Source organism: Berghia stephanieae, chromosome 3 (assembly GCF_034508935.2).
Source record: "Berghia stephanieae isolate SIO BIC M18660-M18661 chromosome 3, UCSD_Bste_1.3, whole genome shotgun sequence".
Taxonomy (NCBI): Eukaryota; Metazoa; Mollusca; class Gastropoda; order Nudibranchia; family Aeolidiidae; genus Berghia; species Berghia stephanieae.
This window is the reverse complement of record NC_088362.1, coordinates 5036782-5064628: the sequence shown is the minus strand read 5'-3', so window position 1 is coordinate 5064628 and position 27847 is coordinate 5036782. Positions and strand designations below refer to the sequence as shown.

At 36.0% G+C, this 27847-nt stretch overlaps 2 protein-coding genes across 5 annotated transcripts in view; both read left to right on the top strand.

Moving 5' to 3' along the window:
* Window positions 1-3766: 3766 nt before the first annotated feature.
* Window positions 3767-27847, top strand: part of LOC144967059 (synaptotagmin-1) — a 139662-nt gene continuing 115581 nt past the window's right edge. For 2 of the 4 annotated variants that reach the window (XM_078903857.1, XM_078903856.1), the window contains exon 1: window positions 3800-4322. The gene's annotated coding sequence lies outside the window, so the exon portion shown is untranslated. Of the gene's footprint in view, window positions 4323-27847 lie in introns of all 4 variants that reach the window. The other 2 variants (XM_078903853.1, XM_078903852.1) reach the window with 2 other exon arrangements.
* LOC144967058 (uncharacterized) lies at window positions 12219-22279 on the top strand. The gene is made up of 2 exons (XM_078903851.1): window positions 12219-15583; window positions 17517-22279. The coding sequence occupies exon 2, from the start codon at window positions 17659-17661 to the stop codon at window positions 19528-19530; it is 1872 nt and encodes a 623-aa protein (XP_078759977.1). The 5' UTR covers window positions 12219-15583; window positions 17517-17658; the 3' UTR covers window positions 19531-22279.

The window sequence follows — 27847 nt, the reverse complement described above, 5'->3', positions numbered from 1 at the left end:
ATCCGTTGATCAAAGCTCTGATGTCGACATCAGAGTCGCGCCCGGCGTTTTCACAGCGATCAATCCTCCGATGTCACTTCCGAGGTTTGAACAACGGGTTTTGAGATAGAGGAGAGCTGCAACACGTTTCTTAATACTTTGTATTGCATGGCAATCATCATCATCATCATCATCATCATCATCATCATCATCATCATCATCATCATCATCATCATCATCATCATCATACGGATGTAGGAGATGAAAATTAATATTTTTAAAAATTTAAATAAACTTTAAAGATTAAGATAAAATTGTTATTTCCTTTTAGTTTGTTCATGTTTTTTTTTCAATGTATATACAATTAATATATATAGGGAACCTTTGCAAAGTGCCCTGACCGCGTTTACTGGATATTGCGCTATATAAATGCTCAATGTAATTTTCTTTTTAGTTTTGTTGTTTTTTGTTTGTTTGTTTGTTTTTGTTTGTTTAGCTTTTTTTTTCTTTTTTTAAAAAAAATAAATCAAAAGAACTTTGTTGTTTGTTGGACAGGATGGGTAGGGGTTTAAATGGTGGGATGATATCAGGATGGCATCAGGTGGACATGTCACGTGATTTAACAGGGTAATTGTCATGATCGAGCTTTGTTATTTTTAATTAATAGAGATAGGGAGAACAGGTGATCGGTGTATTATCTTTTTAATTATCCAATCATTATTTCGTACATTATATTTACTAGTAAAGCGCGGCTATGTGGTCTAGTGGTATGACACTCGCTTTCGGATCGGAAGGTCCTGGGTTCGAGCCTCGCTCGGCGCATAGTTGAGTCCTTGGAAAAGACTCTTTACTCACATTCTCTCACCGTACTCAGGTGTAAAATGAGTACCTGGCCGTTAACAGCGTTGTCTTTGTCCGAAAAATTGTAATATCGCCTAACAGGCGTCATGTCTCGTCCTACATGTTAAATGTTGCTGTTGACCAGGGACCCCTTGTAAGCGCATTGAGCACGTGAAGTGGATATTGCGCTATATAAATGCTCAATTTTTTTTTAAAGCATAACCGGGAGATAATAGGCTTGAAGTTCAGTCGCATCGTGACCTTAGAAATTGACAATTGTTTAGCAGCTGTGATATTTATGGATGCTCAACATTATAGAGTCCAATGTCAATACAACCCTATTAACAGTAAATCGAAATATTGATTTTGTAGTTAAAAAAACAATCATTCTTTCTAATCCACGAAAACAATTTACATGACGTGTTTTTGATTGCTTGAAAGTACTTCTCCGTCTCCCTTGAACTCTGAACTAACATCAGAGGTTTGATCATCTTGAGACTAAAGAATAAGAGGGCGCGCTTATCTCTGAAGTTGACATCAGAGGTTAGATCAGCGGATTGGCAAAAACGCTACCTCAGAGGTTTGATCAACGGGCCATCGATATCCTATTTAGAGACATTGTATCACTAGTGACAGTAGACCGATGACACCATTACTTATGGCAATACCGAATTGAACTTTCGACAATATATCATTAATTTCAGTCAAACTAGTGTAATAACCTCAGGTAAATATAGAATTTAATAATATTTCAGAAACCAAAGACTTCAAAAATAGAAATATACATGGAAAATAGAGCATCTGAATGTGACTTGTGACACCATTAATAATACTTATGTACAAGCAACACCAACTCACACTTTCGTCCATACTATATCATTATTTTCAGTCAAAAAAGCATAATAACCGCAAATCAGATGACCATCCAAGCCAACAGTCAATTATGCTAAAATGAAATTCAATAATATGTGAAGAAACTAAATACTTTCAAATTGGAAATATACTTAGAAATTAGTAATACCATTGTTGCTATGTATTACTTGGGGTCAAAATCGGCATTAGAACGCAATTTTGCCTCAATAAATCAAGAATAGCAACTGTACAAATCTAATACACTCTGTTAAAATGGAATTCAATGACATTTCAAGCTTTGAAGAACATGAAAACAGAAATACATTAGAAACTTCAAACTTAAGTGTCAACTGTGACATTTTAACCAATGACACCAATGGTCACAAAAAGTACCAGAAGTCACACAAACTCTAGATAAATATCAGTCATGGTAATGAATTCATGTAACCAGACGATGACATCACCCTACTGCTCAAATCTGCTTGTTTGTAGTAATTTAGTGTGGTAATAGTAAAACAAATCAAATTTCTTGACAACCCATCTATTTATCTGGATTCGTCAAAAGCTTGAGTTTTGTCTTTTTCTTGATTCATACAACCCTGAAACATAAAAAATTAGAATTACAAGGAAATGATTAATTGTGTCAAAATCACAGTCTCAGATGAGATGTCATAATATCATTATTTGTAAATAGAATAACAAATGAAAACATAATTTGTTGGGGGCACTTTGTAATATCCAATATCAAGTGTTGCTTGTGACAATGTAAAATAGCGATGACACCAAAGTTCAACTTACCTTTTCTGCATGGAGCCACGCTGGAAAGGCAGCTGAAAGTGCTGCACTTCAAAGGCTGGTAAGAAGGGTGGATCAAAATTGCGAATCGCCATTTAACGAAACAAACTTCGACGTGTTCACGCATGCCGTGTTGCTTGTGACAAATGACACCAAAACCAATAAACCTCAATATCAGCAAAACGGTATACATTTACTCCAAGATTTGAGTTCAGAAGGAAAATCTATGCTTTTTTCTCATAATAAAACATTTTATAACCATTAAACATGAGTTTTAAAGTTTCGTGTCGAGTCTTAGTATTGTGCTGTGTTTGATGACACCAAAGGTCACAAGCAACACCAACTTTTTAAGAACTCTATATGAAACTTAATCAGATATGTAATATACTGCAATTGCGTTTAAAAGTAAATTTTGACTTTATACTATTAGTCAAATTTCAATCATATGAGCTAAAACATCACGTTTAATTTCTACATGCTTTCTAAAAAGGTTATGCGTTGACCTCGTTTTAATCACATACCAAACAGCATTCAAATTTCACTTTTAAGTTGTTTATTTCATATTCTGTTGAACAGAGTATGTTGAGCTATCTCATTTTATCTCTTCTTCATATTATCAATTGATTACAAGCATTAACCCAATGAAAACCGCCCATAATTAAGTAAAAATCAAATTTTCTTAACACTGGTATCAGACGGGCACCTTTTGACCTTGGCTCATATATATATATATATATATATATATATATATATATATATATATATATATATATATATATAAGTATATGTGTGTATTGTTTATTATCATACAACAAAAATTCGTTATAGCTGATACTTAGTTAACTTTACAAATTGTGTAAAAATGTTTTTAAAAATGATAAACTTCGTAATAAAAAGCTGAATACGTGGAGAGAAAAAAGAGAATTTTTAGAGTTTGATTAAGGCTTAATTGGCAATAATAATGGTATAACGACCCACAGACACATGTAAATATACATACGAGGGGAAGGAAGAAAGAAAGAACTACATTCACACTCAGAGAGAGAGAGAGAGAGAGAGAGAGAGAGAGAGAGACAGAGACAGAGAGAGAGACAGAGACAGAGAGAGAGAGACAGAGAGACAGGCAGTCTCTCTCTCTCTCTCTCTCTCTCTCCCTCACACACACACACAGATCAGTTAGAGAGAGAATGAGCAAGAGAGAGGGAAAGAGATAGATAGATAGAGAGAGAGACAGAGAGACAGACAGTCTCCCTCTCTCTCTCACACACACACGCACACACACACACAGAGAGAGCGAGAGAGAGAGCGAGAGAGAGAGAGAGAGAGAGAGATCAGATAGAGAGAGATGGAGCAAGAGAGAGGGAAAGAGATAGATAGATAGATAGATAGATAGAGAGAGAGAGAGAGAGAGATAGAGAGAGAGAGAGAGAGAGAGAGAGAGAGAGAGAGAGAGAGACTGGAGGTTCCTGCAAATCGTTTCGCGGCCATTTAGTCTTATATTAAAATATAGACGTGAGTACTCGTGGAGAAGCGACAGCGCTAACAGTGTGAGCTCTGCCTTTGTTCTACTGTCGGAAGGCCTGAGTCGAAGACACTCTCTGTCCAATAATTCTACCTAGAAAGCTATAATATTATAGGCAATCGAATGATTTATAGGAGAGACATAAATTTTCAGGTTGGTTCATATTATTTCAAACAAGGATTGTTAACATTCTAATTCTAATTATAGCTGTGTTGAAGTGAATATTATTTTGTCAATAATCTGCAAGGAGTAGCTACGAATTCTGCACAGTGGATGAGTGTGAATATCGCTGATAGAGTTGGAGCATATGTCAAGAACGTGACGATCTAAAGAGGTAAGCATCATCTGCTTTATTAGACTAACTACGATTTTCCTGATCAAGTGAAATTCTTGTAAATAGGTCTAGATAGATTTAAATAGAAAATGCGTATGAACACTATTAAAAAACATGTTGAATGTTGTTCTTTTGGCGTAATAATACACCGTGCACGAAAGATCGCGGCCATAATTCTATTCTGCCAATGTGTTTGAAAACACAGTATATGCAATGTTAACCAAATAGCACATATATACTGTGTTCTTTAATAAAACGACAGACTTATAGAGGAAAGAAGCCATATATTGCATTGCCACAACCTCTGTGTACAACGAGATATTATCTTGACTTCAAGAGGATAATATTATGACTTCTAAATATGCAAGCTAAAAGACGTCCGCTGAACCTCTCTTTGTAACTAATAAATAATGATCTATGTTCTTGTCGCGTTTGACCTCATCACCCGTACCAATTCCCCACTGGCGTTCAGCAAAATTCAATATAATGTAAACCTAATAGAATTCAAAGTAAAATATTACCTATAGTGTAGGAATTGAATGCACAATACTGAAATTTGATTGCACTGTGTTAAAACAAAATGCACAATGTTACGTTCGAGTGCATACACAGTGTATCTCTGTAGTTTTTGAATTTTTGTTTAGATGAATGCTATTTTATCAAATTCGATAATTTGTATCATCATCTTTTCCTTCATATTCATTTTAATTTTCAAGAACAGATACTTGCTATCTTCATGGATAATCAATTATTGCACAGAAAAGAATATCCATTAAGATGTTTCTGTCTCTTATCTTTCACATTAAGCTGTGCAAACTTAGAATGCAATCGTACAAATAAATAAGCCCCTCGTATTGTAAATATGTCAGTTGGGATCACATGATATAGATATTATGCTATGGCTCGATTCTCAGTGCAATGTTATGCTTTTCGTTTAGCAATTCTCTCCCCATCTAAACACTTTGGTAAGTTGATGTGATATGAAGTAAATAGAAATGCATTATCGTCAGCATCATAATCGTCGTTGTCGTTGTCATCATCATCATCATCATCATCATCATCATCATCATCATCATCATCATCATCATCATCATCATCATCATCATCATCATCATCATCATCATCATCATCGTCGTCGTCACCATCATCATCATACTATACTACTACTACTACTACTACTACTACTACTACTACTACTACTACTACTACTACTCTTACTACTACTACTACTACTACTACTACTACTACTACTACTACTTACTACTACTACTACTATACTACTACTACTACTACTACTACTACTACTACTACTACTACTACTACTACTACTACTACTACTACTACTACTACTACTACTACTACTACTACTACTACTACATCATCATCATCATCATCATCATAATTATAACAATAATGCTAATAATAATAACCATCATAGTCCTGCCTCTTGTTCTATTGAGCAAAAATGATTAAGCATCTCAGTCTGTCTTGATCTGAAATAATACATACGACTCTAGCTTACAAAAAATCTGTCTTTTGTCGAAAATATACTTGCAAGAACCTCATAGCTTGTAGAAGTGCATATTCTGCCCTTCAACGGTAGCCATTTATGACGGAGTGTTCTATGCTTTGTCCTCCATGCCAAAAGATTTACGAGGACAGGGTGCAAATGTGTGGCTATGTGGTCTAGTGGTATGACACTCGCTTTCGGATCCGAAGGTCCTGGGTTCGAGCCTCGCGCTCGGCGCGTAGTTGAGTCCTTGGAAAAGGCTCTTTACTCACATTATCTCACCGTACTCAGGTGTAAAATGAGTACCTGGCCGTTACCAGCGTTGTCTTTGTCCGAAAAAAAAAATGTAATATCGCCTAACATGCGTTTTGTCCCGTCCTACATGTTAAATGTTGCTGTTGGCCAGGGGCTATATAAAGCTCCATTTAAATTATGCCCTTCAACGACAGCCATTTATGACGGAGCGTTCTATGCTTTGTCCTCCATGTCAAAAGCTTGACGAGGACTAGGTGCAAATTACTGTGATTAACTTATGAAATGGTCGTTAGTCGTTTACGGTAGAACAAAAATCAATAACAGCAACCACAGCGAGTTTGGCTTAACACAATTAGTGTTCGGCTTACACAACTAGTGTTCGAATTAACACATTATTAGAACACAGTAAGTAATGTGGAGCTCGGGGTGGCCGAGGCTATTTGTGACCCTTCGCCTCAAAACGGTATTAAGTCGCTATGGTTAAGATGTTGAAAATTGAATTTATAGCCTCCGAACAGGACACAATAGACTAAGAGGACATATGTTTACAAAGCTAGGTATTGGAACAACCCCTTATTGCCCATGTGGAACTGACCATGAAACCACTTTACATGTGCTTATGGATTGCCCATTATACAACGTGCAACGTTCGAACCACTGGGTCACCCCTACAACACTACAACACAAAGCTCTATGGTGAGGCTGAGGACCTAAAGCGGACCACAGACTTCATAGCAGATATCGGACTGCAGCCATAGATGTCCATCAGAGGAACGAAGAAGAAGAAGAATTTATAGCCAGAAATATCAGTTTGTATGTTTTATTGAGGAGATGGATACCATATTTTAGGGTGCTAATGCCAACAATGTATATTTTTGATCAGTTTAACATTAAATTCGGCTTTTAAGCATCTGGTTCGTTCCGACATAATACCGTTTTGAGACGGTGGGTCACATTTGGCACCGGGTTGGATCTTCATTAGTCACATATCAGGGCGGGCCGTTAAGGGGGACTGCTATAGGCTCGACATGCGGGATGGTCTCGTGAATGGGGTATACCCCTTTCAAGCGTAAAATGGACGGTGTCCCCGTTTCGAACCGAAATAAGTCCCGGCACCACTTGCACGTAGATTCTCTGACTTCGGACAGAGATGCATATTATACGAGATGGAAGTCGGTTTGGACGAATTCAATCCCTCGAGGGGTCAGGGACATCGACTCCTCGAAACTGGGGGAGAAGTTGCCAGGCTTTTCCACCAGCAAGGGTGGCAACCAATCGGCTTCGGTCGAGAACCTTCTTAACAGCATGCTCACTGCATCAGTGAGGACTTTCCACTCTTCTAATATGTACGCGCTGCGGTAACGAACCCGAAACCGCAGAGCATCTAGTTGAACGGTTTGTTGTCACGAAGCTTCCGGGTGGGTTTGTGACGGTGCAAGAGTGCGGTACAGAATTTGCCGATTGGGTCGATGGTTAAAACATAGTAGTGTGAGCACCGTTAGAAGCTGATCTCCCTTAACACTAGAGTTCGATTTAACACAACAGGTGTTTGATTTAATACAACTAGTGTTCGATTTAACACAACAATTTTTGATTCAACACAGCTAGGATTCGATTTAACAGAACTAGTGTTTGACTTAACGCAACTAGTGTTCGATTTAACACAACTAGTGTTCGATTTAACACAACTAGTGTTCGATTTAACACAACAAGTGTTCGATTTAACACAAGTGTTCGATTTAACACAACAAGTGTTCGATTTAACACAACAAGTGTTTGACTTAACGCAACTAGTGTTCGATTTAACACAACTAGTGTTCGATTTAACACAACTAGTGTTCGATTTAACATAACTAGTGTTCGACTTAAAACAATAACTAGTATCCAGTCTAAAGCATATAGTGTTCAATAATGCACCGTTTTTTTTTCCACAAAGTATTTTACAAGTTGTTATTTTGTCTTGTAGATTTCTTATTTCTGACCTTTGACCTCAATCTGGTATTACGTCTATTCTAGAATATGTATAATTTATTTAGAATCCCTATGCTGTACTTATCATCAATTAATGGACATGGTTCAGCTCTGAAAACAAAATAGATACATAATTAATAAAATAAATAGATTAATTAAAAAAAAAACATTTAGAACTCGAGCATTTTTACAGCGCAATATCCACTAATCGTGCTCAAATGCTCAAAGCGCTTTACAAGGGGTCCCTAAATCAACAGAAACATTAAAAATTAAACATGTAGGACGAGATATAAAAACGATAGAATGTCAAACCTCAAAATCATGCTACAAAATACACTAACCCTCTCCTTACCACCTACAGCAAAATCGTCACATTTGTTACGACACAATATACAGTTTTTTCTTATTCAGATTTATTTTGTACATCACGATGATCTTTGTTTAATTAATAAGCACATGAAGTTGATGTAGAGAGATTGTTTGAGTTTTTAAAAATCAATTTTTTTTGCTGGGTAAGCCTGCCATTTTTGGGAAAATACTGAAAATGGTCGGTGAGGAGAGCGTTAAAACGTATAAAATTAAAATTCTTAGAATGAACCAGATTGACATGTCATTCATTCCCAGGTGATGCTTCATGATATGACAACTTGTTTTGATTGCTAAGGCAAAGAGATACGTGATCCCTTTCACGCATTGATACACACACAAAACCCGCTAAGTCTGTAATAAGATTATTCTTCACACATTAAAAAAATCTATAAGTATGAAAATCATTTTATTATAAATCTGTCGCTCATTTCGTAAAAAAGCCGATTCGGAAACAAGCAGAAGGAAAAAATGTAAAGGAAGAGATTAAAAACTAACTTTACAGTAGATATAAATTAGGAATGTGATTTTAAGCGGATTATAAAAAAAAATAAAAACTTCTTCAATGTTTGTAAAGTGTAGAACGGTAGGGGGCTGCCTGAAGCCGGTGATCGTAAATTACTCACGAAAAAGTGAAAATGGAGAGGCATCATAATATGGGAACAAAACAGACAATGGACGTTTCGGGTACAAACCCTTCGTCAGCACAACAATACACAAATTAATGTGGAAAACAAATAAAATAAAATGCAAAATTTTGCTAAGTGTTGCTGTAGGTCTTGTAAAGCGTTTTTAGTGTATGCTTCTACAGAAATACCCTTTTTTGTTGTTGTTTTTTCTTCTTCTGTAAGACGCCTGATTTACTTTAATCTCGAAATGCTTGCCTCAAAATCGTTTTCTCTAAAAGAAAAAAAAATCATACAACAACAACAACAACGAAAAATACACACCCCCCCCCCACCAAAAAAAATAATAAAAAATCAACAAAAAAAAAACAAAATTACAAAAAAAAAACAACCCCCCCCCCAAAGAAGAAAAACAAAAAAAAACAACAAAAAACAAAAAAAAAAAAAACAAAAAAAAAACAAAAAAAAAAACAACAAACAACGACCTGATTATCTCATCCCACTTCTGCGTCAGATTATTTTCCACTGTCAAAATACTTATTGATTAAAACGGTAATTTATGTTTGTTTGTTTGTTTGTTTGTTTGTTTGTTTGTTTGTTTGTTTGAATCCAAATAATTATCGTCCTTATTGGTTTTTTTGTTGATGACTGAAGAATGGGTTATGAACTCGAAACGTTTCTGGAAGCAATTAGATATTCGTTATTGCTCAATGCCATGCTTCGGTTCGAAAGATTTTGTTTCAGATTTAATTTAGAACTAGAAATATTACCCTTGATTAATCGACCACGAGCAGACGTGTTATCACTGGCATTTTCATTAGATTTAGAACTGATATCAAATAATTATGATCACGTGTGACCTTGGGTACATGTGTACCATAGCCTTTGTTGATACATGCCTGTCAGCCAAACTGATCAGGCCCATAGATTATGGACAATAGACTCTATTCGAAAGGTAGAAAACGGTAGGGGCAGCCTGAAGTCGGTGATCGTAAAATACTAACGAAAGAGTGAAAATGGAGAGGCTTCGTATGGGAACAAAACATACGAAGCCTCTTTATTTTCACTCTTTCGTTAGTATTTTACACTATTCGAACGTCATGCGATTGAATGCAAAAGCCTTGAGTCGTGATGAGTAAGTAGTAATTGATGCTATGCGTTTTGGTAAAATAATAACATCTGTCAACTTGACATTGCGTACCAACACATAAAAAATGTGTAACCTTTAACCTTTAACCTTTTACAGTCTAACTGATAGAATTTAGTGAGAACTAATCATTAAATGGGGGGCGAAGTGACCGAGTGGTTAAGCATTGCACTGTGACCCGGAAGGACCCGGGTTCGAGCCCCGCTTCAGGCACTTTCGTTTTTTTCCTTGAGTAAGATTATTAACCCCTAATTTGCTCACTTGGACAACATGGGTGATTCCTGTTGACATCAGACATCTTGTTTGATAAGCTATCTATATTCCTTCGTGGAATGCCTAGGCGACGATATCTTATGATGTCGTGGCGAAAAAGGCATAATTTAAGTTTTTAAATCATTAAAATGACTGTCTAAGAGCACGAACAAAGAGCGAAGTGACGTCAATTTCGTTACCTCTAAACAATTCGATTCAATATTGTATAAAAACAGCCTCAGATATACTCACAAACTGTGGGGCTGACAGATTCGACTGCTAGGCATGTATTTATGATGGCTATGATGTATATGAACAGTAACTATCAGTATTTGTGACAACGGAAGTCTGTTCTATATAGCATTGCTGAGTTGGGGAAATTAGAGATTTCGTGATGAAGCAGTGATGTTCTCCATTACAGACGGAGGTTGAAAGTTCTAATTAACGATCAGGTCTCTCTCTCTCTCTCTCTCTCTCTCTCTCTCTCTCTCTCTCTCTCTCTCTCTCTCTCTCTCTCTCTTTATATATATATATATATATATATATATATATATATATATATATATATATATATATGTATGTATTAATACCGGATAGGGAGACTTTTGGTACCCCTATTAGTTCATTTTACAGTACTTTACCAATAGGGATACCAAAATCCGGTCCCCCTATTGATTTGACCTCTAGCACATTCACTTTTCTGATTTTAGTTTAAGGTTGTCAACCCAACCGTCAAGGATATATAATTGTAAATCATAGTATTGAAGTTATTTGTTAAACACCACAGTAAGAAGAGTTATGCCTAAATTTTCACGTTGGTCAATAAGGTGACCGCCTGAAAAAAGTACAATAGGGGTACCAGTGTTTTCATCGATATATTTCAATAGTGAGGCAATATATCTTTCCGAAATTTTCTCTAAAATTCTAGAGCATTATATGGATTTTTATAGTAATGAAAACCTAATATAAAATTGTGTGAAAGTTGATGAACTGAGGAATGAACAAGATATACGAATTATAATCTATTTTTAGAAACAGATTTATCGAATCTTGGTCCGGATTCTTATCTTGGTGACAAGAGACAAGCAAACATAGTAACTCTTTTTTTCGTGAAACGTATGTTTAGTCAATTTCGCGCATAAAGAGGCACTCGGCACTCACTCACTCCGCAAGTCAGTAGTAGGTGGTTATCAGTTATCAGCTTTAATTCTTAGTCAAACGCTTCATCAAACCCATTATTGAGTAGCATGTTGATGCCTGATGCCAGTTGAAGCCATCTCGACGTCGTGAAATGGAGCATCTTCTGTCATAGCAGTAGAATCGTCAGATGCCGCATTTAAATCCTCCATTCCAGGCGTTGCTGTTGCCATATCGATCTTCGAAATGATTTGGTCTAGACGTCAAGTTGACCCGTTCTATGTCTGAAGAGATTTTAAAGTGCAATACCTAACATTATATCTTGATCTACAAAAGAGTCTTTTTAAATGAACCGCTGTGTTTCTATATTTTTCAAGAACCAATGATTATCTGATAACCACTGACAACTGACTTGCGAAGAGAGTGGCCGACGGACGTCCTCTCTATAGCCGCAAGTATTTTTTCGTCACTTGCTGAGTTCCAAACTAGACGTCTATGGCATCGTGGGGTAAATTGATGCTGGAGGCATCATTGAAGAGACACCGAGATAATTTAAATGGTAAGTTATTGGCCATTCTTATTACATCACTGTTGATTTAAGATTTTCAATAGGGTAGACATCACACTAGGTACTTTGGTAAAAAATTCAAATTGAATTGAGCTCAATGAAACCTATATCATTTTAAAGTGCTTTTCAACACGATTCTAATGATACCAAAATTGTGAAAATCAGATAAGCAGAAAAAAAGTTGTGTTAGTTTAAAGGCTGACAAATGGTCTTCTATTTGCCTTTGTTATTTACTGACGGACTTTGTGACCTGAAAATTGTTGCATTTCCGGTAGTAACCGCCATTTGGATTTCAAAACTGGTCTAAAATGACCGCTAAGATTTGAGTAAGGATTTTACTGGAACGAATTTCATGGATGCGGTATACAACTTTGCCCTGAATTTAATTTTATAAAAAAGTTAAGATGTTAAATAAACGTGCCAGCATGAAATTTTGATTTACCAAGTTCTAATCTTTTAATTATCCAAAGCTAAATTATACCCTATTTTATCCATAATCAAAAGTTATACTAAATTGTCATTGATTTTAAAATAAACTACACCAAACGATAGAGTAATTTCTCCTGAAGAAAATAAGACATAAATCATTAAAATCCATCCATAAACAAAAAATCTATGGAACTTTTTCTGAGACCCATCACTCAAAAGTCCAAAAAATCGGGTCACAGCCACTAGGCCATTTATCGGCTCCCTGCTGGAGGGCCAAATGGACGTTTACCAAAGTACCTAATCACACACACACCGATTGATGATTGTCACTTGTCAGTCAGTCATTTGGAAGTGGAGTCAGATAATTCGGGAACTTCTGTAGACTGTAGATTCACACTAGTGAGTAAGATCTGTCGTTTACTACTACTACTACTACTACTACCACTACTACTTTTAGTTTTAGCGCTATCCAACTCAACACTTCTCGTGTTTATTTTATTTTGGCAAAACTAGAATGGATTTTTGAAAAGAATATAAAAAATAATTTAAACTTAAACCTGTCTTTGCATCTTGCTTTATGCATACAGTATGCCATATCACAGCCATCACAAAATCATAGTTTAATGTTGAGAATATGCTATTTCTTTTGTAACTTCAGATCAGAGAGATTTGAGCTTTAAAAATCCTGAAAAATGTCTTGCTGTCAATCCAGACAACCCTTTTGATGTGATCTATGATGTTAATGGTAAGAATGTAATTTGATGAGGAAATGAATAACATTTAGGTACACATAGTTTGCTTTTTTTTTTTTTTTTTTTGAGTCATGATGTGTAATACTATTACAGTCCACTCCGGATAATTGCAACTCGTTTAATCGCAACTTTCGGTTAATCACAATATTTCCTAAGCAATGGAAATAATTCTATATAAAAGTCACTGGTTAATTGCAACAAACTTCGGTTTTTTAAAAAGTGGTAAATTCAAGAAATCAAACAGTATATCATGATTAAATTTCATCTTGGATGAAATCGTGACAGGTTGAAGAATCGAGAGTGAGCAGGATTTAATGCTACAGTAGTGTGTCACCACTCTGTTAGAGTCGAAAGAGGGCGGGGCTCTGCAGTATGGGTTTGTGACGTCATCGGTGGCCATTAAATAGAAGAGGGGTGGGGCTGGTCATAATCTTGACAACAGGTTATAAATGACAGTTATAAAGAGAGACTGAGCGATATCCTTTGTTTTAGGATTAACAACTGTGCATTGTGACCAACGAGTTTGGTGAGAGCTTATTGTCTCTCATTAAGGCTAATCTCTTTAACTCTGACAAATGTTGAATTGTTGAGAAAAAAGATTGAAACTTCTTCCAATCTGAATAAGATATCGGCTTGCTTCATAGCTGCTTTTGGTTGACAAATCTACACGGGGCTGCCATATGGTTTTTGTTTCAATCAAATTGCTCTGTATGTGGTGGACTAAGAATATTATTTACTGGTTTGAGTTGACAATAAATGTGTAAAATGTTGAAATAGTGGACAGGAAACTGAATTTCGGTAAATCCCAACATTTTCGATGATCCCAAGGTATTGCGATTATCCTAAGTGGACTGTACCTGAATCTTGAACGAAAAACTATCATATGGATATGATTATAGACAGATTGGTTTCTGGAATTATATTTCTGTCCTCCCTTGCCAACTCTGACGTTCTTGAAATTTAAAAGAAAATAGCCAGAAGGTTTCGGACTTAATTTTCTTTTTTTTCCAAAGGACAATAGTCATAAGGTAAATAATTTTAAAAAATCCTTTTACAGCACAAGATGGCATGATTTTTTGTTTAAGAGTTTAGAGAAATACTTGCACATGATAGTCTTCAGCTTTTTTTTTTGTTGTTTTTATTTTCTATATAGACTCCAACTCAGAGCCTGAAAGTGATGCAGAACAAAGTTCCATATCACATGATTCATTTGTGGTAACTATGTACATTAAAATAAAATCATAACATTTGTATAGCGTTTATCCACAGTTGGCACCATGCTCAAAATGCTTCACATCACCATATTTTGTGGTGGACAAAACACATTTGCCACAAAAGATGAGACCTGCAGTCTGTTAGGCGCAATACAATATTTCAGGACAAGGACAACACTGTTTTACACCAGTGAGATCTCCTAGTTTTTTGTTGTTAAAAATTTTTCTTTGCAGTGGACTTCGCCAACAATAACACTATTTTAAACCTTCCTCGTTAAATTTTGAAGTGATATTCATTGATGAGCCATTCACATTTGAAGTCGTTTGTTTTTTATTTGACAAAATGTGAAAATGATGCGTTTCCAGGAAAAATTAAAATAGCTTCTGTTGGGATTATACTTTTGATCTCGCATTTTGTCCAAATTCTCTTGCATCGTAATGTTTATCAACTTTTTTTGTTAACTATATTGCAGTTGCAAGGTTAGGAAGTTCATATTGTTGCAATGACAACCGTTTATATGTCCAGAATCGTAGTGATATAAAAAATTGTTTTGTAGTTGTTGGTCCTGGTGTAGGATTTAAAGAGTTGGTTAAAAACGGTTTACTGAAACCCTGGTTGGTGTATCTATATTTATCCAAGCACAGTTGAACATATTAAATACTTAGACAATATGTCTGCCTTTCTCAACTCTTTTTTATTATACTTGCATTATTAACCAGCTAATTGTGTAGTTGGATTATTAAACAATGGCTCTTCATGTTTATTGTCAACATGAATAAATTGATTGATCTGTCATCTTTTCCACAAAATATACAGGGTCCCGATTTTGTTGCTGACTCCGAGTCTGATTCCTCTACGTACTCTGTGAGGTACCCAATGCTGAGTACATCATTGTCTTTGGAACCTAGTGCTCATTCCCCAACTCAGTCAGAGCCTCATCCACAACTATCACAGACTGAACCTCGTTGCCAGTCTGGGACCCAGGTTCAACCCGAATGCTATACACTTGCAAACCAACGTGTTACGTGCAATGGTGAGTCATTTTTTTGTCATTCTTCTCCTTTGATATTTGTGGGATCAATTTTAATTTACCCATTCCTTTTAAAAGAAAACTTCCACCCCCTCCATGGTGCTGCATTTGTGTTATTGCATTTTTTTCTGTCTTGGCAGTGCTGCGTCGCAAAATACGCTACCATTTACATAACAAGCACAAATCCAAATTTGATAGGGTGGACATCTTAGAATCTGAAACCCCAATGTGTGAGTGATATCAGTGAAACCAGCCATAAAAATGTTCATGTTTATTTTATTGGGGTTTTTTTTGTCTGTAATAGACTTAAATTGCTTGTATTGTAAGTGTTAAAATGTTTTTTTTTGTTACAACCCATCTATATATTAAAACTGTTTCTTTGTATTTCTATGATGCTTAAGGCTTTTTTTCACAGACCAGCTGGAAACTTAACGAGAATCAGAGTAGATAACATTTTTATTAATCTTGCAACCTAAACAGTATATGATGATTGGGAGCATTTAAAGAAAAGCACATTTTCTTTTTAATTTGTCGGTACTAAAATTATACTTTGATAATGTCTGCTGTGCTACAAACCCTTTTGACTTCCAGGTTCAATATTTTTCTTTATTCTAAAATTCTTGGGTTTCCTTTCAATGACAACTGAGATCATTAAAATTCAGCTCACAACATGATGTGTGTAGATTTGATGAAAACATATGTTCGAGTTGAGAAGCAGTGTTCACGAACTTGCTGATCGTTTTTACTAGCATTTATTTTCCTAACTTACCTGTGTCAATTAACAAAGGCAAGACTCAAATATTTTCTATCTGAACAGTGTGTTTGTTATTGAAATATTTCCGGCATATACATGTCATATTTCATTCCCACAAAATATAAATAAGGATTAAGTTGTCTGGGCATCAGCATCGTTCAGGCAGTTGGGGGGAAGTCTTTAAGGAATTAATGAAGCCGATGCTCAACCGGTCTGGAGGACGTTTGATTGATGTCGGCTGTTTGTTCTGCCAGCCGGTGATGTTTTCTCACTCCCTCAATGACAAAGAAAGTCATTGTTATGACTATGAACTATAGTCTATTATTACTTTTGTTACTATATTAATTGTTACTTATTGCCGCTACTGTTATTATTATTATATTATATTATTATTATTATTATTATTATTATTATTATTATTATATTATTATTATTATTATTATTATTATTATTATTATTTTATTATGATATTGCCTTCATTGCATTCTATTACTATTATTGATATAATTAATTTCTGATTGTTGTAAATAATTTATGTGAATTGAATTTTGTCGATTGGCCAAGGGCCTACAATAAACTTAAATGAAATGTTAGTCTTTGGATAGGACTTGGGTCTATTCTTGATTGCTTTTCCGCCTGGGTCGAGTGAAGCATTTGGAGTAAATTTTGTTGCTCAACGTAAAAAACATGACGCTTACCATTCCGCTGATACTGATACCTCCAAGGGGTGGTTGGGGAAAAACCTAAAATTCTTTTGACATTCTGTCTGATTATTCGCTGAAACAACAAAGGACAATCTATGTATTCAGATGAGACTTCAATGTGTTACTATTCCGATTTATGTTCATATTTTGATTATAATGAAGAGGGAACCCTGAACCCAGTGAAGTGGGTGGATTGATCTATTTATTTCTATTTCAAAACAAAAATATGGCGTCTTTTCAATGGATTTGTTATGTGGCAGAGGTCTCCACAAATCTAACATACCTCTTCCAAAGGAATAGATGGTAGAAAAGTATATAACAAGAAGGAATTATGACAGTTACTTGTCCAGGCCTTAAATATTTGGAATGCTATTCCTCTCTATCGCTGTCATGTAGCTGATGTGCATACGATCTGTCTATTGATTTATTTTCATAGTTCATAGCATGATGTGCTTTATTTTCTTCTTTTTTTTTCCAGAGAAATACAAAAAGCCAAGGAGACCCTGTCCATACTGTGGACAGTTGCAAACAAAACTCTCAAGGCATTTGATGAGGAAACACAAAGATGAGACAGAAGTTACAGAGGCCATAAACAGCCTGTAAAGGAAAGGGATAGAACAATGGATTATCTCAAGAAAAAGGGCATTTTTTATTCAAACACTAGAAACAATTCAATAGTTATGCGTGAGAGAGCACAAGGGTCACATGAAGTTGTTATGTGTGCTGGCTGTAAGGGGTTTTACTCTGGACGAAGGGTTTATGAACACAAAAAGAAATGTAGTACTGAGCATGCTCTGTGTACTGGGGTTGTAAAATTTTATCCCGTGGCTCCCAATGCAAGTAAAGAAATAAAGGAGAATATTCTTGACAAATTTCGGAATGATGAAGTGGGAAATTTGTGTCGATCAGACAAAGCTATAGTATTGTTAGGAACAAAATTGTGGAGTAAAAGTTCAAAGAAGGAGAGAAAAGTTATAATGAGTGATTTACGCATCTTAGGAAATTTGATTTTAAAAACTAGGAAGAGAACAAATCAACCTTCTTTCTCTGGAGAGGACGTGGTGAAGCGTTGTAACTTTAATGAAATATCGCAAACCATTTCTGAAATGACTTTGAAAGAGGGTGGGACATTGAAAGCAGGCTTGAAGCTTTCAATTGGATTTATATTGAAAAAGTTAATTAATTTCTTAAAAGGGGAATATATAATGCAAAACAAAATGGAAGAATCCGCAGAGATAGATTGTGTCAAAGCTGTCCTGGATTATAATTGGGATAGTATTTTTTTTACAGCCAGAGTTCAATGTGAAGCAAAGAGAACAAATTTGAGAAAACCCAAAGAGATGCCATTAGAGAATGATATAAAGAAGCTACGGCATTTTATTACTGAAGAGATGGTCCGTATTTGTGAGGATGATTATCAATTATTTGATTCACATATGTTTGTTAGGCTTCGCAATGTCATCGTAGCTAGGCTTACAATGTTTAATGCGAGGAGAGGCGGAGAACCCGCAAGGATGTTGTTAAAAGACTGGAATGATGCAGATTCAGGTGTATGGGTTGATCCCCAGCTTGTACAACATGTCACTGATCCTCTGGAAAAAGCGTTACTTGAGAAGTATAAGCTGGCCTATCAGTCTGGAAAGGGAAGCAAGATGTTGGTCCCTGTGTTGATACCCAATGACACAATTCAGCCTTTAAGGAAACTTGCACAGGAGCGTAAAGCTGTTGATATTTCAGACAACCCATTTCTTTTTCCAAATACAGGAATATCCAAAGATCATGTAAGTGGTTACATTGCCATCAAATATGTCACTTCCTTAGTAAAGGATTTAGAGAAACCCCAGTTGTTAATAGCTGATAAATTCAGGCACCGAGCTTCGACATTATTTGCCTTACTTGATGTCCCACAACACGAGAGAGATGTCTTCTATCGACATATGGGACACAGTGAATCAATCAATCAAAACATTTATCAGTGTCCACTTGCAATACGAGAAATAACAGAAGTTGGTCATTTTTTGGGTCAAATTGATAACTCAGCATCGGTCACTGGGGAAGGAAATTGTAACATTGAAACAAATGACTCTGTAGTGAATAGAGACTCAAATGCAAATTTTGGAACATCCATAGTAACAGCTGCAAATCAAGAAGAAATATTTGATGGTGAAGCAGGAGTGCCAAATCAGCTTACGTGTTCTTCAAAACAAACTGAACCCAAGAGGAATTCAAGCAAAAATCGGAGATACATGTCATGGTCAGATGAGGATACAGATAGAGTCAAGTCATATTTTAAAAACTTTGTCGAAGATGTTTCAGCACATGGTTCAAGGGGATCATTACCTAGTAAGTCTGAAATTATTCTGTTCTTAAAACACCACAGGGTATTTTCACAAAAAGGAATCCCTGAAGGTACACTAATTAGTTTGGTGAAGACAAAGATTTTTAATGAAAGAAATAAATATAGAAGGGAAAGAGCGTTTCAATCGGTGTAATGACAATCATGAATTTGATTTGTATTACATTCATTGTTTTGTATAGTGTTATTGACATATTTTGGGGGTTTACAAAAACGTTTTATCTTTATATAGTACAATCTGTTCATCATTGCAATATCCTTTTTTATATTATATGAACATTCATTTGCTCAGCTTGAGAGACAAATGCTTTGTAGAACCATAGCTGCCAACCGTTCTGTTAAAAACGGATTTGTTCCGTATTTGACTTCCTGAGTCCGTAAGTGCTTATTTTTAGTTCAAAATCCGTATTTTGTAATTTTTGACTAATTTGTGGTAAAAAAGCTATGTGAGCCTAATGAATTATTATTATTGATCCATTATTATTACTATTACTACTACTACTATTGTTGTTATTATTATTATCATTATTATTGGTGTCCAGTGAGAGCATAATCTCCATTTGTGTAGCTCTTTAATTTGAATTATGCCTCTATCATAAATGATTTTCAACAATTAAAAAAGTTCCATTCGTTTATATGACGCCTGTATTTTACTCAAACCTTTCATAATGTATTGGAGTTTTGCATAGGATATGGATGTTAGCCTCGATATACTTTGAATATTCTAAGACAGTATTGATACTTTCACTATTTGTTACAAATATTATTTTAATTAAGAATAAAATTAAATCCACCTTTTTGATTGGAAGGTATTCAATAAGAAAATCAATTGCTTATATTGATTAAAGATGACAATGATTATTTCCCTTTATTAATTTATGAAATATATAAATTTAATCCCTTTAAAAACATCTTCATCTGATTTTAATTTTTTTTTTCAAGCAAGCTTTTGTAACGGTTTAGGTTCAAGAAAAATAAGTATACTCCATTTTTAGGTGTGTTTATCTTGTCAAAGTAAAGAAGTAGGAATTCTCTAATATTTAGAGGTGCATTTTACTATAACTAATTATAGTATACTACTTAAAGACCATTATGTTGCATGAAAGAAAACATATATGCTATCGTCTACTTTTTATCTGAACTCACCTAATTTTTACCCCAAAACGCCCTCTCAAGTGATGTACCAGGTTGGTAGTAATGCATTTCTAACCATCTTAAGTTATTTCATTTATTTTACAATTGTGCTTCTTGTGTATTGGTCCTTACCAAAGTTGAGGCAGTTGAATTCTTTCTTTATATTGTCCGTTCTGAATTTTGATCTCATTGTGGAAAGCTCCCATAGCGGGCAGGGAGGTACACACTGTGTCTTCTATCCCCTTATATCTGTTTTCCAACACGCTTTCAGTCTTTGTCTTGGAATGAGATTACTTGTTTTTTTCCTGGCCCTCGCCGGAGTCCTAGCTGGGGGGGAAGCAGTCAAATGCATATTTATTGTTTTGGGAGATGATATTTTTTTTCCTTGTAAATCATCTCTCTGTTATGTATTATTACTATATTTGTTATTTTTTAATGTATAATGTAAGCATTTGAGTGTGTTCCTCTTTGTTTGATTTTGTTCTTGTGTCCGGATAAGACTTATAGGTGATCTCAAACTAAGTACATTGGTGATACGCTCTTGGAATCTACATCTGATCCCTATTTGTTCCCAGTTCCCCTATGTCTTACTTTCTCTTGGATGCTTCAACTGTAATTCTAGAACTTTTTACTATCCAATTTTCTTCCTTTTTACTGGCGGTGATATAACCTAAATGTGTTGCAAGCGCCGTAAAACCCTTAAAAACAAAACAACAATCATTGTGGAAAGTGTCATTTTAACGATTCAAATGTGCTGGTACTAAACCCGATAATTGAGCAACATTTGGACTAGCCTCTGTCATCTCAAACTTGTTAGTGTTAGTAATAGTAATTAAAAAGGCTGACTTTTATATGTTGCGATTCGATGAAGGGGGGGGGGGGGGGGGCGGGGCTTCGGCACACATCGCCCCTCATCCCGGGCCAAATGAGCGTTCCTTATTTTATTTTTGAAAAGTTGGCAGCTATGTAGAACTATCTGAAAGAATCAGATATGGCAGAATAAAAAGTCTTTCTACTAACCCTAACTTAATTGGCCAATGTAGCTTTATGTTCAGCATTGTCTAGCTACCTAATGTAAAATTTCACTATTCTTTTTATGATAATTTTAAGAGTTGCAATCTTTAGAGGTGACTGTCAAGAAATGACACCTCTGTGCATTTAATTTCATTCTTTCTTTATCCCCTCATCCTTAATCAGAATAATAATAATTAATAATGAAAAAAAATGCAGCAACGACAGCTTAGAACGGCATAAAGTGCTTAAGAATTATTTTTTTTTGCATTAAACTTTATTCAAACGATTTTCAACACTTTTGCTTCACAGTTTATGCTTTTTAACAAATGCAATTAAGCAACTTACCAGCAACAACATATTGGTTTGTTATCATTTGAGGGTTTTATCAGTAAAACTGTTTCTATCCTTTTATGTTGCACTGTACACATAACAAACTTCATGCTTTTATTTGGTGACCAAAGACTTATGTGATACAGTGGATGAATGTTTGTGATGGCTTTTGGAACTGAAATAAACCTGCAATATGATTTGTAGACTTCTATCGTTATGTATCATTTTTCGGTCAAATGTAAATGTAATTTTACACGAGCTTGATGTATCATAAAACCCACAATGAGCTCAACGTGCAGCTGGTAGTGGTAGTACATTTATATGGACACGAACAACGTTGTTACAATTCAGTAACGTACTCCAATTAACACAAGTGAGACTGTAAATGAGACTTTTACAATGACTCTGCATCGCCACAAATATGGATTCGAACCCTGGCAACTCGGGCGTCAGACGAACTGTCTACCACGAAACCAAAGCAAGCATTGTGCAAGTTAAAGTGAATGAGATGTTGATTGAAGCCGTTCATTGTGTCCATCAGATCTGCTGTCCTATCCATCCAACTCCATTCACTGGGTGGGGTTCCCGACTTCCCATAATGGGCAGGGACGTACTCGTTGCGTCTTCTATCCCCATATGTCTGTTTTCCAACTTGTTTTCTGTCTTTGTCTCGGGATGGGATTACTTGGTTTTGTCCAGGACCTGGCTGGGAGGGAAACAGTCAAATGTATAGTTCGAGTTTTGGGAGATTATATTTTTCCCTTGTAAATCATCTGTCTGTTATGCTCTTTATTGTTTTGTTTACATATTATTTATGCTTTGTAAACATTTGAGTGTATCCCTCTTTGTTGGGACCTGTGCTTGTGTCTGAATGAGACGTTTAGGTGATCTCAAACTAAGTACTTTGATAGTGGGCTCTTGGAATCTACTGTTTCCTATTTGAAACAAATCCCCTTTGCCTTACTTTTTCTTGGGTGCTCTAATTGTAGTTCCAGAACTTTTTACTATCCCATTTTCTTCCTTTTTACTGGCGCTGATATGACCTTAATGTGTTGCAAGCGCCGTAAAACCCTTAAAAACAAAACAAAACAAACCAAGTCCATTCAGTGGTATACAACAACAACAAATAAACTCCTCTGCCTGGTCCCTTCTATCTCTGATCTTAACCTGGGTCGTCAGGTTTCTAAAGGGGTCGGGGACTGCAAAAACAATGGCGCACGGAGCAACTGGGAATATTTTTTGCCGTGTTTGAGTCCCAGGTTATTTCCCTGAGCGCCCCTTCTGAGGGATGGACCTTCCCAGGAGTTAGTAAATGCGTTGCTCGGCCACTTCACTCTACGCACACTGGGATAAGCTTCGACACTATGGCCATGAAGCTCTTAATCTTAAGGACTTACTTTATTTTAGACAATTTGGTGGTAGCTCACTTGAAAATGCACTCTTAGGTATACACATATATAAACATATACTGGGCTCCCTAAAAGGGTTTTTTAATGTTGTCTCCCTAAAAACATGTTTTTACCAAATGTCTCCTTAAAGCTACAGAAACACTTAGTAAAACAGTAGGGGGACCGAGTAATTTTCTATATACCATTGTGATCATCAAGCATCAGAATTGTGTTCATAAATCATTGTAGGGCATCAAACTATACTCATTTGAACAAAGATTGAACAGTTTAATCAATTTGAACAAGACATATGCTTGGTCCTCCAATTGGTGCATTTCACAGTGGTCACCTTAATAGTGGATTGATACTTATATATATATATATATATATATATATATATATATATATATATATATATATATATATATATATATATATAATTTATAAAAACAAAAACCGTGAAAGGGTAGTTCTCAACTTTTTAAGGAAGACTTAAGAAGACTTTTAAGACTTAAGGAAGACATCGAGAGGTCTCATAATATTTGAGAGTTTTTGCCGAGAGGAAGGTCTATTAAATCGTTTGATATTGGAAGGAATATTTTTCTGGCCAACTTTTTTTTTTTTACATACGGGTCTTTCCAGACAGAGGACGCCAGTTAACTGGTTAATGGATAATCTAGTTCATGACCTTATGATGACGTCAATTGGTTCCCGTATCGATTTTTCTTCTTTGTTAAAAGGATTTTTCTACTGAGGCCAATTCAGCCCCGAGGTGAATACAGTCTCTGTACAAAATTTCAAATTAAAAAAAAAATCACAGGACTTTTGTTAAATTTTTAGTGAATTTGATAACATTATTTCAAAATAGTGGAATGTGCGGCTATGTGGTCTAGTGGTATGACACTCGCTTTCGGATCGGAATGTCCTGGGTTCGAGCCTCGCGCTCGGCGCAAAGTTGAGTCCTTGGAAAAGGATCTTTACTCACATTCTCTCAGGTGTAAAATGAGTACCTGGCCGTTAACAGCGTTGTCTTTGTCCGAAAAATTGTAATATCGCCTGACAGGCGTCATGTCCCGTCCTACATGTTAAATGTTGCTGTTGACCAGGGACCCCTTGTAAAGCGCTTTGAGCACATTTAGTAGATATTGCGCTATATAAAGCTCAGTTTAAAAAAAATATTTATTTTTTAATCTGACGCATATTCAATTCAATTCAAATTAATTCAAAAAATGTCAATATTGTCAGAAGTATTATACATATTACTCAGAATCGACGTGTACATATATGCAGGTCAGACAGCCAAACCCACTTATGGACCTAGTTTAACATTGTTGTAATGGACAATATTTTTCGTCATTTTTTGAGATGTCCATTACAACAATGAACCTATAAGGAATTGATTGGATTATCAGACCTGCAAATAAGTGCACGTTTCTCAGACTACAAAATCTGATAATAACAAAGCAAATTTGAAATGAGAAAAATAGATAAATGATAATATTCTGTATCTCACCGACATCTAAATTATATAGAAATCTAGATAAATATAGCAAATACGTCACGCACTATCACACTCACTCTCTCTGATCTCTCTGCTTACGTGACTTGAGAACATTTGATGATGGCTCTACCGTGTATTGAATAAACCAGTAGATTTTTGACCAATCAAAACATTGAATTTGTGACACACCTTCTCACCTGCTCGGACAAACATAGTTGTTTTTTAAAATAAACAACAACATTGTTATTGTTTTTATATCGACTCTACATGTCATCAAGCCGCGATAATTCTTTCTTCTAAATTGAATTTGACATTAAAATAATCAGAGTTCCGGGGCAGCGTGGCTCAGCTGTACAGTCTTTTGCTTCGTATCCGATAGGTGCCGAGTTAGAGCACCCGCCACAGTGATGTATGGCCTTGGGCAAGTCACTTCGCCCTAGCTCAAGTTCCGGCGCTGCACTGCGGCTGACGCCTGGGTTATTACATTCTTCCCTAGAAATAGACCCTAGAGACAAATTTCAACTTATAGGATGAATAAAGGGAATTTTATTTATTTATTTTATTTTATTTTTTATTTTTTTAAATTTAAATTTACTGATTATCTGCTTTATATTTTGCAATAGGGAATGAGATTAGCGGAAGAGTAGCGTCCCTTGATTGGACGTCACCCGCGGAAAAGTTATTAGAGAGAGAACGTCATGTTGGTTGTGCGCATGCGTCTCTAGTCCTCGCTTCCGGAGACTGTTCACCGAAAGCGAGGCGAGAGAGACGCATGCGCAAAAACCATGTTGACGTTCTCTCCGTAAGGTGATGTCCATCCAATCAAGGGACGCTACCCTTCCGCTAATCTCATTTTCAATAAAATGAAGAAAATTGAGTTTTAAATCTGCCAGTGGCTTGATGGGATGGAGGTTGAAGTATGTGGTATCTGGATTAGGGAGAGCTCTCATTTAAACGACCCCCGAAACCGTCCCCATATCAATTGAAAACGAAAATTAAGGTTGAGAACAGAGATTTAAGAGCATTTTCTCTCTCTCTCTCTCTCTCTCTCTCTCTCTCTCTCTCTCTCTCCCTCTCTCTCTCTCTCCTCTCTCTCTCTCTTTCTCTCTCTCCCACTCTCTCTCCCTTTCTCTCTCTCTCTATCTCTCCTCACACTCTCTCTCTTTCTCTCTCCCCTCTGTCTTGTTTTTGCGGATGTGAATGCGTGTATGTATGTGTGTCTGTCTGTGTGTGTGTGTGTGTATGTGTGTGAGTGTATGTGTGTGTGTATATGTGACTTCACCACGTTGTTGGTTTCATCAAATAACCGAATATAAGAGTAACAATACCATTTTTCAACCCCCACATTCATTGTGCCTATAGATAGTTCGAAGTTGACGTCACTCAGGTCTTTGCTATTGTTTTTTGCCATCCGCGTTTATGAGTAATTCTCACGAAACTTTTTTTTTTTTTTACCAGACTAGAAATGATCACGATTACACACAGTTTTGTGTGTTGGCCAGTTATACTTCCGGATGGCAATGTTGTGAACATCTTAGCCAAGCGCATACTATCTATAGCAGTTAGAATGACAAATACCGTAAAATTGAGTGACCCCATGTTTTATTGTCGTTTGTTTTGAGGTTGGGGGGGGGGGGGGGGTATTTTTAACCTTTTACCAAAATATCGTTTAAAGGTTAGGTAGCATTGTGTGACACAATCCAAGAAGTTTTACGAAAACGATAAATAACACTGTGAAATTGAATGTGAGCTTCAATTTAATATATAAAAGCAGATAAAATCGACGTTTCGGGTTTCCCTTTTATCAACACATCAGGATGAATGAAACACTACAGACGAATGAGATAATGTGGTAGTGGCGTTGTTAAGATGATTCATCTCATTATTTCATTCGTCTTTAGTGTTTCATTCATCCTGTTGTGTTGATAAAGGAGAAAACCCGAAACGTCCATTTTATCTGTTTTCGTATATATTAAATTGAAGCTTACATTCAATGTCACATTGTTATTTATTTCTTCGAGTTTCGAGCAGCAACATTTACATTGATAACAACAAGAGATGAAGTGAGTTGGAAAGTGCCAGAAGACAATAGGGAATAAAACATTTTCGCGGCGGTGATGGGGGTTTGAACGGATCGTGGATAGCTCATACAGTTGAGTCACGCTCTCACCGACCAGGCGGAGTTGTCGTACCAATAAGGTCGCGGGTTCAAACCCCATCACCGCCGCGAAAATTTTTTTATTCTCTATTGTCTTCTGGCACTTTCCTACTCACTTCATCTCTTGTTGTTATCAACATAAGTGCCTGCTCCACACACTTTTTATGAATTAAACATTTACATTGACTCATTTAGGCACCTCGAGTTGTTTTGGTTGAATAAAATAGGCACGACTGTTCTAGCGTAGCCATCGTTATGTTATAGCCTGATACTGAAATCCAAAAGGACTGGCAGTTTGACGTCATTATTTGGTTTTTGCATCGCCTAATGACTTGTCGTTAGTAGAGCTCATGGAAACAAGTTATTTCATTGGTTGAAATATTGAATACAACTCACGATTTGTTTTCTTTTGTGGCAAAAGACTGGCATTTTGACGTCATTTTTTGGTCAGTATCAGGCCATAACTTTACGAAGGCCACGGTTGTAGGCGGTTGTAGAAAACGTTACTTTTACCCATTACATTTTTACCCAGTCCCACCATTCAGTGGTGAATGAATGAATGACGAAGTTCACCACATCAATAATTGAAGAGCTCCAACAATACTCGGCCAGATACAGAAAAAAAAAAAAGGTGAACGAGATCTTTGTGTCGTTTTCAATGTCTTTGAAAGTAAAGTTATTGATCGTCGCACTGACTGTAGATGTTGAAATAATATGTGACCCATCGTCTCAAAACGGTATTATGTCGGAACGAATCAGATGCTTAAACTGGTCAAAAATATAAATTGTTGGCATTAACACTCTAAAATATGGTATCCATTCTCTTCAATAAAACATACAAACTCAACACAAGTCTGATATTTCTGGCTATAAATTCAATTTTCAACATCTTAACCAACCCGACTTAATACTATTTTGAGGCGAAGGG

Excerpts from the sequence above, each read along its gene's own strand:
- LOC144967058 (XM_078903851.1), top strand. The coding sequence starts at position 17,659 with ATGGATTATCTCAAGAAAAAGGGCATTTTTTATTCAAACACTAGAAAC.